This window comes from Palaemon carinicauda, chromosome 20 (assembly GCF_036898095.1).
Source record: "Palaemon carinicauda isolate YSFRI2023 chromosome 20, ASM3689809v2, whole genome shotgun sequence".
NCBI lineage: Eukaryota > Metazoa > Arthropoda > Malacostraca > Decapoda > Palaemonidae > Palaemon > Palaemon carinicauda.
This window is the reverse complement of record NC_090744.1, coordinates 32,484,726-32,499,812: the sequence shown is the minus strand read 5'-3', so window position 1 is coordinate 32,499,812 and position 15,087 is coordinate 32,484,726. Positions and strand designations below refer to the sequence as shown.

At 40.7% G+C, this 15,087-nt stretch overlaps 1 protein-coding gene across 3 annotated transcripts in view; it reads right to left on the bottom strand.

Moving 5' to 3' along the window:
• Positions 1 to 758: 758 nt before the first annotated feature.
• Positions 759 to 15,087, bottom strand: part of LOC137660271 (cytosol aminopeptidase-like) — a 105,941-nt gene continuing 91,612 nt past the window's right edge. The window contains exons 9-12 of one of the 3 annotated variants that reach the window (XM_068395036.1): positions 14,587 to 14,736; positions 11,275 to 11,354; positions 1,445 to 1,630; positions 759 to 994 (exon numbers count right to left, since the gene is read on the bottom strand). In XM_068395036.1, the coding sequence (XP_068251137.1) occupies positions 1,472 to 1,630; positions 11,275 to 11,354; positions 14,587 to 14,736 (389 nt within the window). In that variant the 3' untranslated portion in view covers positions 759 to 994; positions 1,445 to 1,471. Of the gene's footprint in view, positions 995 to 1,049; positions 1,631 to 11,274; positions 11,355 to 12,697; positions 12,778 to 14,586; positions 14,737 to 15,087 lie in introns of those variants that run through there. The other 2 variants (XM_068395037.1, XM_068395035.1) reach the window with 2 other exon arrangements.

The following is a 15,087-nucleotide window of genomic DNA, read 5'->3' as shown; positions in this document are numbered from 1 at the left end:
TAGATAGATATCAATACACTTAAAAGATTCTGGGGCATGCGACTATGGTAATATTTGAAAGATAAAATGGGGCCACAAAATTTTATAGGCGGCATGAAATTCATTCAGACAAGAATTATATACAATAAGAAATGACAAAGTTAACAGGTTATTCATAGAGAATTGTCCACCTCCAATGAGCATTAGTGCGCAGTTGGTAAACATCTTGATGCAATTGTCAGTTACCTCACTACAAGTTTCGATACCTATTTCACTTTGAAATATCAAAGTCAACAAAAAGACAAAACATATCAAATAAGTTACTTTGACGTAGCCCTGCAATTCCATTTCACAAATATAAATATTTAAAATCTCTGAAATCTGAAATATCAAATTCTTATATTATTGTGCTCAACATTATTAATGAGTATTTACTTTACTTGATTTAATTCTTCAAATGTTTGCACTCTTATGGAAATTGACCTAAATTAAATCTCAAAAACTTGAAACAGACATACAGTACAATTACATTCATTAATAATTAGAGAACTAGTAATGGTGGTCCAAAACATTGAAAGGGCATGCAGCCTGTTATTTTTGGACTTCCAAAATTAATGGTGAAAAAAAGAAATTGAATTCTCTTTGAAAAATGAACGGAGTTAAAATATCAAAAATGTGTAATTTGTTTCAAGCATAATTCATCTTTTACTAAAACGTGAACAAACAATATTAAAAATCAATGAAAAAATTTGATGGCTATCATTATTTACGAAATTTAAAGTACTAAATTACAGAGCAATACGATACTATACAGTACTGTATAACTGATATATATCACTACATACAATAAAGATACAAATAATCTTACCAATATTCCATAAAGTTTATCATGCTCTAAAGTAGCTGGTAGGATTTCCCCAATAAATATTACTCCATGCAAATCCAGCAAAGATTAAAGTGTAAACTCCAATAATGAATGAAGTCATGATGCACACTATCCTGACAAAACTAAAGCCTGCAGAAGAAAATTACAGTATAAGACTAAGTGAAATTTATAATAAAAAGCAGCATTCTGTACATAAAACATTTATTGCAACTAACAATCTTACATATATACATTTGGTCATAAAATTATAATAAAGAATTCCTGATAGTTTGAAAGAACACTCAAGTTGCGGAAGTCTTCTATCATTCAATATTTAAATTCAATCTGTAAAAGGACCACACAAAATTAAATTACCTTCCAATTACAAAGTACAGTACAGTACAGTATGTAAAATTTTCATAGTCTAGATATACTGTACAGTATCTCACTCCCTGAGCAAAATTTGTGGATGCTACAACTGTAACACGCAATTACTGTACTATACAAAATATTTCCTTGCCTATGACTTCAAGATTTTTTTTTCTGTTCCCTTCCCAAAATTCAAAAGATAAAAAAACTAAACAAAATAAGAATCCTTACTAAGAACATATACAGTATTAACAACTCTTAAAGTCCATTGGCATCCACTGTCAGAAGTTCAATGAAGTTTGCAATTGTCCTTGTAGGTCGACCACTCATACCCTTTCCAAGATAAGGGACTTCATCTTGGTTCTCCATGACTCCTGCAATATCTATGTGCATCCAGTGATCGCATGTAACAAATTCCTGTGGAAAAGATTCCTACTTGATTCTCAAGATTAAGATTTATATAACTTATGGCTAGCCTGAAGGGTTTGTGTTTGTATGAAAAAAAGATACACTTGAAGTCTATACTTGGAGATTGAGACAAAATATATTTTACTACTGATTGAAATACGAGCAGAATAGTCACACAAAGTGTTTACTATCGAATTGTATTCTCTACACAGTTTTAGGGGACTAGGTAATAAGGGGTGACTGACTTTTGTTGAACAGGGGAACCTAGGACTCAGGTGGGTTATAATAGGTCGCTGGTTTATGACCGAGAAATATTCCTACTCTGTAGTTTAAGTCAAATGTATAAAATCCCCTTTAGGTTTATTACAATACCAATACTATATATAAACCTACGTTTTAGAGTAAATATTAATCTAAACACAATAAAAAAAATACCTAGAACTAACAATACTAGCTACATAAACATTCATTACATTTCCAAAATATAACAAATTTGTAAGTAATTTGTATATTTCCTAATATACAAACCTGGAGCTATTTATAGGGTATACTTTCGGCGCAGCTGAAAGACGAGCCATGATAATTCTAGTGAGGGATAACTACTCCATCCGCTAGTTAGCGGGTGGGGTGTGGGGTAGACTGGCTACCCTGCTCACTCACACCTCTCGGCTGAGTAACCACTTTGCTTTATGGCAGGACTTCTCGGGGGACAGGGTGGCGGGCCAATTTGCAAAAAATAGCTTCAGGTTTGTATACTAGGAAAAATACAAATTACTTACAAATTTGTTATTTGTTCTGACGTAGATACAAACCCTCCGCTATTTATAGGGTGACTTACTCTTAGGAGGGCGAAGTCCTCACCAACTGGCCTTGGTCATGACACAGGGTCCTCTCTATTTCGTTCTGTGATCGATAGTAGAAGGGACCCTACCCTCGCTAAAATAAAGTGCCGATATGAGGTGATGCACTGATAGCGGCCTGCAGAAGCTTGTGTGTGAGTGGAACTAACAGTGTGGCTTGTCTTTAAGATTGGAACTCGAGTACAAAACCTATTGTTCTTAAAGACTTACCCAATACCCTCCCTCTAAAAGGTATTGGGGACGTAACAAAGTATTCTTCTATACTTGGGAGGCACAAGGGAAATGGGTCTTACCTGCAGCAAGGTGAGGTCAGCTATGCTGAGGCTTGCGGAGCTGTTTTCCCCAGAGGGGAGAAGGTCAAAGGAAGAAAGGAGCCAGGCATTCTTACTCATTCACCCCAGACTAATCCAGGTAGCCTCAGCCCTCAACCCTCTGCTACTTGTCCATCAAGGAGCCTGAGGTGTTTAGACCATTTGTTGTGCGACCACCACAGGACCAATGGAAAAGGTCTCCATGTTCTTGTGGGTTACATCTTTGCAGGTAGTGGGCCGTGAAGGTCGATTGACGCTTCCACACGCCCACTTAACCTGTTAAGCGTCACCCACGTGATAAACCATTCACCACGATCTACTCGGTACCGCCTTCAATTGCATATTCCGTTCATGACTTTAACTGCCTTTATCAAGTCGTCAGTCTCGTTATAATACGTTTACTCGTATAGTAAGTATAGGATCACCACTTGGCAACACTCTCAGCATATGGGGGCTGTAAATAGAACCTTATATGATGTCTGGCAACTATTTTTCTGAAGGTAGCTTGATGTTAGAAAACTGGTTTCCTTTCAGTGCGCTTCGGGCGTTTATGTGAATAAGGTTGTTTGTTGTTCCTTTTACAATGAGCGATCTAAAGGTGAGGTTTATTTCTTTAGATGAAATAAATGATATTCTTGTTGAGGAATTTGATAATGATAACCTGTTTGATAATGAGAGCACTAGTTCTGAATCCTCCAATGATGAGGATATTGAAGAAACAAAGTTTTCTTTCGATGCCGAGAGCGAAAATTACTTCTCATTGCCGAATGACTGGACAACAAGATTTCACAAAACTACATAGGAAAGGAAACGCCGAGAGAGAGAGAGAGAGAGAGAGAGAGAGAGAGAGAGAGAGAATAAAGTGGATAAATAATGTACAAATATATGACGAACATATTTGAAAAATATTCAGGAAACGATATGAGAGAGAGAGAGAGAGAGAGAGAGAGAGAGAGAGAGAGAGAGAGAGAGAGAGAGAATAAAGTGGATAAATAATGTACAAATATATGACGAACATATTTGAAAAATATTCAGGAAATGATATGAGAGAGAGAGAGAGAGAGAGAGAGAGAGAGAGAGAGAGAAAGGGGGGAGACTTGTCCCTTTGCTTATATTGCTGATCCTGGCATAAGATTTACGATTGAAGATAAAAAGAACCCATTAAAATATTCAGTATTATGTAGCCTTTTGAAATTAAATAATAGTAGTATTAATTGTTTTTTTTATTCCACCATTTGATTAATATCTCTACTTTTAACTATAAATATGAATTAGAAGCATAAAGAAATGATATTAACTTTGAAAAATTATCATTAGTGAAATGACCGCTCAGGGCAAAAAAAGCGTGACGGTACGTTAGCGGCAACTTGGTCCAGGGGGGACGCTTAACAGGTTAAAGTATCTGCACCACAGAGTAGTTTCTTGAATGCCATGGACGTAGCAACGCCACTGACGTTACGAGCTCTGGGTCTTAGGATGGAGGAGAGTCTAGATTGAGAGTAACCTCAATTGCCTTCCGATCCCAGAGGGGAAGGAAATCCTTGAGGTCCTCCTCTTGACCTTTCCCGTGCTGGTCAACAGTGCCGACACATGGGGGCGAGCTGGTATCGTTCTTTTAAGGTAACCTCACAGACTCCTCACTGGGTAAAACCCCAGATGATGGGTTTTCGGTTACTGAACGAAGACTCTTTAATCGAAATGGGCTGCACCTAGGGTACAGCACACTCGGATTTGAGTTTTGGCAATCCACTCAGGGACGCCGCTGAGGATTACTTCTCCCTGTCTCCTAGGGTAGGAGACATCAGATGATGGATCATACAACACAGTAACTCTCTTGGTCAAAAGCCCAAGTGAGTAGAAAGGCCGTCGTCCGTGTAAGGAAGCGATCTGCTGCTGGGCATAAGGTTCATAGAGAGGGGCCTTCAGAAACTGAAGGACCCGAACCGCGTTCCCAGGAAGTTGAGATCCAACGGGGGACAAGTTATCTCACCTTTGTATAAGTAAAGGCATCGATGGGAGAGAATCCCCTTCCACGACATCAGTCACAAAGGACCGAACACTTCGGCTGGAAGACCGACGCTGAAAAGTGTCTGAGGTGCCTAGACATCTTTTCCGTAACTTGTTGCGAAAGGTCTCTCTGAGAGGGGTGGTGTAGGATCGTCCCAGGTGAGAAGTCGAAGCAAAGCTACGGTTTAGGAAAGTGTTAGCATGTGGCTGCTTGGAAGATCGTGCCGTGGAGGAAGATCCCTCGTAAGTCCATCAGGAGCTGTAGAAGGTCCGGGAACCATTCTGCGGGTTGCCATAGCGAAGCTATTGGAGCTCCGTCAGGGACTGCAGAAGGTCTGGGAACCATTCTGCAGGATGCCATAGCGAAGCTATTGGAGTCATTGATAAGATCTTGCTTATCCTGACTTGGCTGAGGACTTTTTCACCAGACCAAATGGGGGGGAAAAAAAACAAGGCACCTCTAGGCCACCCCACCGATCTTGGAATACATTTTGTTTGAGGGCCTGGTGTTCCGGGACTGGGGAACAGTCAAGTGGGAGCCTGAAGATCAGGGCCGCTGCGAGCATAACCATAGTCGGGGACCTCACAAAGTTAAGGCTTTGTTGGATACAAGATGATTCCAAGACACTATGAGCCCACTATCTGGGTGGTGTTGCAAGCACATTCCTGTACCAGGAATGATGCGAGCAGATGGGGGCAACTAGTTATCCTCTGCCCATCTGAGGCTTTGTACTGCTAGATGGTTCTCTAAGAGAGGTGAATGCTGGTACCTTTCTGAATCGGGCCAATGGACGAGGCTGGAATGGTGCAGCATATGCCCCCCTCTCTTTTGATGCATTAAAGAGAGCATCAGATCCAGAGGGAAGACGAGAAGACAGGCCTCTTTGCAGAAGCTCTCGTCTGCCACCCATCATCCGCAGATTGTCCGGCGGTGAGAGGGGGGAGTGCATAGCAATAAACACATCTCGAGATGATGTCAAGACATGTAACTAATTGCATGTTCTTGCAACGAAGGGGAACAGCCTGTTCTCCCTCCAACTGCCACTAAACCAGTGTGGTTGGCCGAATAAGACCGATACCAAGCGGAAAACCAGTTAATTAGTACAGCATATGTTATAATAGCGAATCTCCATAGAGAGCGCTTTCCGGACAAGAGACTGTACGGTAATCACCGAACGCATCCAACCAAACGCAAGAGGGGATCAAGACGTATCTTCAATCTATTGTTAGTTGGGTAAAGAGGATAAGTCTACTACGGAGTAGTAACACCGAACTGTGGGCATGACAAGCATACATGCGTAGTTCGACATAAAAGTCATGTCTGGAACTCAGTTGGAGAACGTTGAAAACGTTCGTAACGGAGATTTCTCCTTCTTAGGACAAAAAACCTTCGTATTTCTCCGTCTCCGAAAAGTAACCTAGCATTTATATTACATGTTCCCTACTAGGGAACAGATATGCTTATGAGAAGTTTCCAATCAAAGCCTTTGTAGGAGACTAAGACTTCCGATCGGGGGAAAGGAAAATATGCCTATAAGGAGGCAGAACGTAAATGCCGTATGTCTGGTTACAGGAAAGTAGCCAAGTAATGTACTGAATAACCTGGTTTCAGTAAGGGATATAAATATACTGTACAACTTAATAGAACAGAGTTTTAATTGCAAGATGTATATAGTCCTTATTGGCAGAAAGATCGCTTGCACGCATATATGTACTTGTCCATTTCTGCTAGCGCATTCGTATTCTCTGCCTCCAGGAAACGTTTGCAACGAATCCGGTTGCGGGAATAATGTATGTGCGACGAATCGCAACATTATTGCCGAAAGAATTTTGATCGTTGACTAACTGTAATATTTTCTTGAATGAGAGCGAACATGTAACAAGATATACAGTTATAGAAGCGATAATTTCCCCTTTGGTTTACCCCTCCTCTTTATGTGAGGGGCTAGCCAGAGTTCATTACACAGAAACGGATGTCTGGTTACCTGTGGGCGGAGTTTGAAACGTTCGTAAACGTAATGAAAAGTTGCCCACACTGTTGCTATCGTTCTTTTAACGTCAGCTAACATCGTTCCTTTGGGACCCAATTGTTCGTAACAATAGCCCTGTAAGGATAGAATAAAAAGTCTCGGAAGCCTATCGTGTAAAAGGCAAGTTGTTATACCCACGGTACAGTGACGGGGAGGCTGCCTCCTTCAAACGGTAGAACCGAGTTTAAGACAATAACCTCCCGGTTTTGTCTTGGCTAGAGCGCATGCTCCGGGACGGCCTACGGCCTTCATGAAGTTTTAACAACACCCATTGAAGTTCTGTAAAAACTTCTCAGGAATGAGTCTCCCGAAAAGGGTGAAGTCTCGTATGTGGGAGTTTGCTTCAAGAATGCCAGACATAATTGCCTTCGACCGCTTACCCAAAGGGGTTGCCATTGAACGCTTTCTCGCTAGTGAGAAAACTACCGTCTAAATCAGGCAAGGTCTGCCCGAGGAAATGAACTGGAATGTAAAGAATTTTTCATTCCTCGTTCATTTCCGTCTGCTAACCAAACCACTCGAAGTGGGAAGGTGGAGGAAAGATGACGGTGGTTCGTTCGAAAACGAAAGGATCGGTATTGGTTAAACCAGACTAGCTGATATAGTAATCAGCTGGGAGTGTAGAATGACGTATCAAGACACACATTTGGAAGACCCATCCCGTAGGGGGGGGAGGTCATCCATAGAGTTTTCAGGAAAACTCTGGATCGCGGAAACAGAGAGATTCGGATGAGAACCTAGGGGTTCAGAATCTAGTAGTGAATTCCTTTCTCACGACCTTAAGGGATGTTGTGTCGAGAACCCGCAGGAACTTTGTCGCTGATTCCTGATGGAATTTTCAGGAATCGTGTTATGTGACCAGGACCCAAAGGAACTGTGTCATAGTTACCTGTAGGAGATTCGTAAACCCTTAGGCAGCAGGCATCCCTTTGTCATCAAAGTAAAACTCTTGATGACGATGGGTGCACGCGAACAATTCAAGGGATGAGAGTTTGAAAACTCTGTCATGAGAGTAAAACCCTTGTGCACTCGTGAACACTTCGCACGAGAATTCGTAAAACTCTGGCATAAGATTGCGTGCGCCTATTTGTTTGTGCACGCCAAGTTGGTCGTGCACGCCAAGTTGGTCGTGCGCGCCAATATGGTTGTGCGTGCGCGCCAGCATGGTCGTGCGTGCGCGCCAATATGGTCGCGCGGGGCGCGCCAATATGGTCGTGCGCGCCAATATGGTCGTGCGCGCCAACTTGGTCGTGCGCACCAGATCGGCCATGCGCGCCAGATCGGCCGTGCATGCCAATTTGGTCCTGCGCACCACATCGGTCGTGAGCGCCAATTCGGTCATGCGCGCCAAATTGGATGTGCGCGCCAAATTGGACGTGCGCGCCAAATTGGACGTGCGCGCCAAATTGGACGTGCGCGCCAAATTGGACGTGCGCGCCAAATTGGATGTGCACGCCAAATTGGACATGCGCGCCACATCGGCCGTGCGCACCAATTTGGTCATGCATGCCGATCTGGTCGTGCGCGCCAATTTGGTAGTGCACGCTAATCCGGTCATGCGCACCACATCCGCAGTGCTCGACAAATTGGTCGTGCGCGCCACATCAGCCGTGAGCGCCAAATTGGTCATGCGCGGCACATCGGCCGTGTGTGCCAATTTGGTCTGCGTGATCGTCTGTGCGTGCAAAAGGTTGGCCGTGCACACCAATTTGCCAGCAAGAGCTCTCAGTGTGGCGAGAGCACTCACTACTACGTTCACTCGAAGGTTCACGATAGCCTGTGTTGTGTGAGCGTGAACGGTTAACACAACGAGAGCCCGCAAACTCTTGTCATATAAGTATGGCTATGATCACAAGAACCCTAAGGTTCAGCGTGAACTACGTTGTGAGACCTCGAAGGGTCGGCGCAAACGAGAAACGCAAGTTTCTCTGTCACGAGACCCTGAAGGATCAGCGTGTTTAAGGGCACGAGAGACCATAGGCCTAACGTAGCCTGTGTTGCGAGACCCCGAAGGGTCAGCGTAACGAGAAACCGAAGTTTCCCTGTCACAAAACACCGAAGTGTTAGTGACTAAAGTTACGAGAGCCTAAGGGTTCAACGTAACTAATGTTACGAGACCCCGAAGGGTCAGCGTAACGAGAAACCAAAGTTTCCCTGTCACAAAACACCAAAGTGTCAGAGTGACCAAAGTTACGAGAGCCCAAGAGTTCTGCATAACTAATGTTACAAGACCCCTAAGGATCAGCGTAACGAGGAACCGAGGTTCCTCTGTCACGAGACCCCAAAAGGTCAGCGTGATTGATGGCACAAGTTCCCGAAGGCTCAACGTTACCATCGTTACGAGAGCCCGAAGGTTCAGCGTAACTGAAACCCGTAGGTTTCGAGCGGAGTCCCGAAGGACTCCTACTGTCATGAAAACCCGCAGGATCAACATGACGAGAACCCGAAGGCTCAACGATCACGCCACCCCAAAGGGTGATCGTAACAAGACCCCGAAGGATCAAGGAGAATCAGCAGGTTCAAAGATAACACCTCCGCATAAGGGGTTTGTTCTCCCGAAGGAGAATGTCGCTTACGATAAGGCTCTCGCTCCGCCCCTGAAGGAGAATCATAAGCGTAACAGGGGACCGCCGATGCCCAGAGGCGGTCTTCTCTCGAAAATGAGAGACTCGTTCCACTGAAGGGATAACCTGCTTCGGAGAAAGCTCTGCCACCGCCCCTGGTGGATCAGCAAACTCCTACTAGTTATTTCTCGCGAACGAGAGGGAAGTTCTCCCGAAGGAGATCGCCTAAGACAAACTTTCTCCCATCTCTATGGAAATAAAGCGTAGGCATAAAATATCTCTCTCGCAAATGAGGGAGAAGTCCTCCCGAAGGAGGACATCGCCAATGACAAGCTTTCTCCCAGCTCTATGGGAAAAAAGCGTAGGCTTAATGATATCTCTCTCGCGAACGAGAGTGAAGTCCTCCCGAAGAAGGACATCGCCTAAGACAAGCTTTCTCCCAGCTCTATGGGAAAAAAGCATAGACGTAAGAAACTCTCTCTCGCGAACGAGAGAGAAGTCCTCCCGAAGAAGGACATCCCCTAAGACAAGCTTTCTCCCAGCTCTGTGGGAAAAAAGCGTAGGTGTAAAAATCTCTCTCGAGAAGTCCTCCCGCAAGAGGACATAGCCTAAGTAAAGCTATCTCCCAGCTCTATGGGAAAAAAGCATAGGCGTAAGAAAAAAAATCTCTCTCTCTCTCTCTCTCTCTCTCTCTCTCTCTCTCTCTAGAGAGAGAGAGAGAGAGAGAGAGAGAGAGAGAGAGAGAGAGAGAGAGAGAGAGAGAGAGAGAGAGAGAGAGAAGTTCCCCTCGAAGGAGGAGCATCAAGTTGAAGGTTGACAGCGAATGCTACCTCGTAACGAGGGCAGCTCACGAGCTACCACATGGAGCGCAGGATAACGAACAGGGCGGCCATAGCACTCGACCTTGTGTTCTACGTCGCCGCTACCTGTGAAAAAAGGAAGTTGTGATCAATTACAATTCATGCTCCGTTGCACAAAATACACTATTCGGGGAATAAGTCACCTTCCTTATAAGATAATTCCTCGAAAGGGAGCTGAACAGTTATACACTTTAATTCAGTAATGAAACAAACACACGGCAGTGTTGAGAACCTGCCGACCATCAGTCGCAGGGTAGGGTGGTAATGACAACTCCCTTACGGCGGAGGCAGTCAGATACGTTGTCAACAGCAATTAAAGTTACAGCACAAGTATCTAACAACATATATTTCCATTTATACATATATATACACTCATATATATGTGAGATAAATGAAAACATACAAGAAAAACAAAAAAGTAAAACAGAAAAACAATCAAGGCAAGTCTTTGCAGGAGAAAAGGGCAGCATGTCCGTCCTCTACCGAGCCATAAAGTAAAGTAGTTACTCAGCCGAGAGGTCTGAGTGAGCGGGGTAGCCAGTCTAGCCCCCCCCCCCCCCTCGCTAACTAGCGGATGGGGTAGTTATCCCTCACTAAAATTATCATGGCTCGTCTTTCAGATGTGCCGAAAGTATACCCTATAAATAGCGGAGGGTTTGTATCTACGTCAGAACAAACACACGTTAACATAGTATGAAAAAAGATACTGTATACACATAACACTTCTCATCTAAATATTTTTGAGCTGGCATGAACTTTCTTATACTGTACATTGTTTCTATCACATTACAGAAAAAAACTTTGTTAGGTTCACCTTTACTAAGCAAAACACCATTGCAGAAAAACAATGCTAATAATGGAGCCATTTACTTAATAATGCACATATTAGCTATGCACAATTTCAAAATATGATTCGATTATCCATTTGTCTAGTATTACAAAGAAAGCTTTGCAAAAATAATCTTTTAAGATTAAACTCAATTTGCAAATTCACTGAAAACAAATAAATCTCAGAACTCACCTGAAGAAAAGTGGCAGCAGTGCATGATCCACCATAACGATCATATTTGCCTAAGTTATGCACATCAGCCAGACCAAAGTCTAACAGAGATGAAAAAAAACAATCCTCTATAATCTATGTAAACGTATGCTTTTAATTTGCAGCTTGGGTGTTCCTAACAAGTTTAATGTGGCTAATAACTGACATCAAATTAGGTAGTATAAATGGCTGAATAGTAACTAATATCCCTGATCAGGTGTTGGGTAGTATCAAATAAGAGTTTAGTTACCCATATACATTATGTCTTTTAAACCAATGAATTGGTACTGTATTTAAATCATAAAATAGTAATAATCCTTGCTGGAATATTTTAAAAGATTTCAAAATAGTGAACAAAATTTCAATTTCCTTCAAACTATAAATTTCATATACTTTGAGTGAATGACTTTCAATCTACAGCGTGATTTAATCAAACTGAAAGCTGAGTGTGCAAGGAGAAAAGAGAGAGGTCTATCTTAAATAGCCTTTGCGGATAGATGTTCAGACGTGGAACACACACTCAGCCCCTGTTTGCCCTGTTTTCTTTCTGTTATTACTTGTCACTCATTCAAGTTAACCTTCTCTCATTTGGCAGTTAAATTTCCTCCACATTTTCAGTATTAGTTTCAATATTTCATCTACCAAGAATCTATTCCAGCCAAGTCTATGTGAAGCTAAAAGTACAAGAATTAGTAGTATGTTTAACCTACTTTAACATAATGAAATGTGGGGGATATGATGCTACTGTATTTCACATTTCTTAAGGGTATAATCTATTAAAATATTTAAGAGTAACTTTATGTCTACCCTGGAATCATTCTTTAACATATACTGTACTGTACTTCTCACATTTTCATGGAAGCAGGTCTAACGCACCAATTACGTGATTCAAACGTTAAAACAGACTTTATGTATATTATCAAACAGGTGCTTATTTAACACTTCAGGATAAAACTATATGGAAAGAAATAAATAACTAGAATTCTTTTTTTTTTAATCTATAATACTAGAAGCAGTGCACATACAGGTTTTATTACTGACGTATAAGCACTTCCTATCACAATGTAAACGTAAAATTGACACCTCAGGATGAAACTAAATGGAAAGAAATGTACTAAATTGTACTAAAAAATACAGTACACAAAGCAACTTTAAAACTGAAGTACTTCTTATCAGAATGTAAACATGAAATCTAACAAGATAATGGGAATTAATACTAAAGCCCTATGATATCCTATTCCAACAATAGAAATGTAAAAATGTTCTTTAATTCAGATAAAAAAAGCTGCAAATCAAAAGAATTCTTTACTGCCTACCTTAAGCCTTTGGCCGATGTGAATAACTCAAGCAAAGAAACAGAACTCTCAATTGTAAATGCAGCTAAAAACCTCAACAGGTTCATTACCTTCAAAAACCCAGCAGCAGAACAAGATGCACCAGCAGGTTTATTCTTTGCTTGATTGTTTACATCGGCCAAATGACATGCTGATAAAGTAAGAAAAACAATATCATCACAATATCACAATAACTATCATATAATAACTATATTATAATACTGTGTACTATAATAAAAAATAAAAAGATAGAGCAGAAAAACTTAACATTTCAAATAAAATCAATCACACTATCTTAATACCAAACCAAATTTCATGTGCTATTCCTCTGAAGGAGGGGTCAAATTGGCCTTGGGATGGGAAGGGATAACAAATTCTTTTTTTTTCCAATTGTCGTCATATCCAGTGTGACTGGAATACTGTAGTGGGGACCTGTACTAGTAGTCCAGGTCAGACTGGAGGTGTTACATCATCATCATTAATTCAGTTTATGTATCTTCACTGGCGAGTGTTCTGATTTTATTTAAATTTTTACGTACATGTAGGGATACTTCTAAAAGTAATTTTTAGCTTAAAAACTGATTAAGAGCATATAATGGGTATATAAGAATGTTGGGAGGGTTTATAAAAACTGGATTTAATAAAGATAAATCAAAATATGACAAATTATGAAAATAAGAAAAATAATATACCCAAGATTTTTTTATCTACTTTGCAGTTAGGGTGGAAACATAACAGTCAGGATAGCGGAGGGATTCCTGTATAAAGATGTCAGAAAGAATGTTTTCACCTTCACCGTAAGTAATACCTGAATACTGTATTTCCTGAAATTAAGGGGTATACTGTAGTATTATTATATATGCTCTTGTAAGAGTTCAGGAACATCTATTCTCAGCAATATTAGCATAGTTAGTGAAGAGGAGAGTGTTGTTGAGGAAGGAGGAGGACCAGGAGCCTAAAGAAGCAAGATATTGAGCGAAGGGATCTTCATTTATGATTAAACTATGATAAATGAGAGTTTTGGGTTATTTGTACCCAAAAGGAATACAGAATTCACAATAATCATAATTTTTAAGCATTGTCTTTGTAAAAATACAAAGTAAAACTTAGAACACCCATATCTCAAAACTATACTTATTGACCTTCAAATTCCTACATCTTCCTTAATTTTAAAGGCTATAATATTGAAATTTGGTATATAAGTTAGAAAGAGTTTACAGAATATTTAACCATTCTTTTTCCCAATTTGCTTAATTTTTTTTCTAATTATTAAGGTTTATTTCTTTACAGAAATGAAAAAAATTTATACCTTGAAAAGATATGACTTTAGAAGAAAATAAGAATGATATTTTTGAAGGTCTACATCAAGTCTATACATAGTGGTAATCCCAGATCTTAATATTAACCCTTTTACCCCCAAAGGACGTACTGGTACGTTTCACAAAAGCCATCCCTTTACCCCCATGGACGTACCGGTACGTCCTTGCAAAAAAATGCTATAAAAAATATTTTTTTCATATTTTTTATAATTTTTTGAGAAAATTCAGACATTTTCCAAGAGAATGAGACCAACCTGACCTCTCTATGACAAAAATTAAGGCTGTTAGAGCAATTTAAAAGAAATATACACCAAAATGTTCTGGGAAAAAAGTAACCCCTTGGGGGTTAAGGGTTGGAAATTTCCAAAAAGCCTGGGGGTAAAAGGGTTAATCACTGAGGGATGTATAGGGACCTAAAATCCCTTACTTTCGGAATCAATCGCACTGGCGACCCAAAACCGAAGGTCAGGGGCGAGAATCATATGCAGTTTGGAGATGTCCTAAGTCAATCTATTTAATGGTAGGAATGTCAAAATCCTGTCCTTATAAAATTACATTGGCCGACCGGCCCCCTTTAAAAAGCTGGGGAATTCTGTATTTTCCACTTGGAAAATGGGATTGCAATGTCAAAAATAACTCACCTGTAACTTGACTAGAAAAGTGTTTCCAAAGAGGCATTCTCCAAACACGATCACCAGAAATGGTCCCTGCTTTGTGCATGAGCTGCCACAGAGGTGTACTATTTGTAAAGGCTCCAGCAGCACCAGCTCCCAATGCAACTGCCATTGCACCTGTCATACAAATTTTTTTAGCAAGCTGGATGATAAAACATAAAACAAAGCTAAATCAGAGTAGAATAATTAAAAAGTATGACTCACTATGATTAAACCAATGAAAAATCTTTAAAATGTATGTACTCTACATAACATTTCAACCAGATCACAAAAATTTTAAAAATGTTCTCAGGAATTAGCAATAAAAATGTCATGTAAATCACCTATCAGGTCTTTGTTTTTTCAGTTATGACATTTATATTTCAAAAGAATAAAAGACTGACTATACAATCTATACCCAAATGCAAAATGCCACAGAAACAACCACTTTTAAATTTTCCTTTACCCATAATGAAAGTCTTATAATTA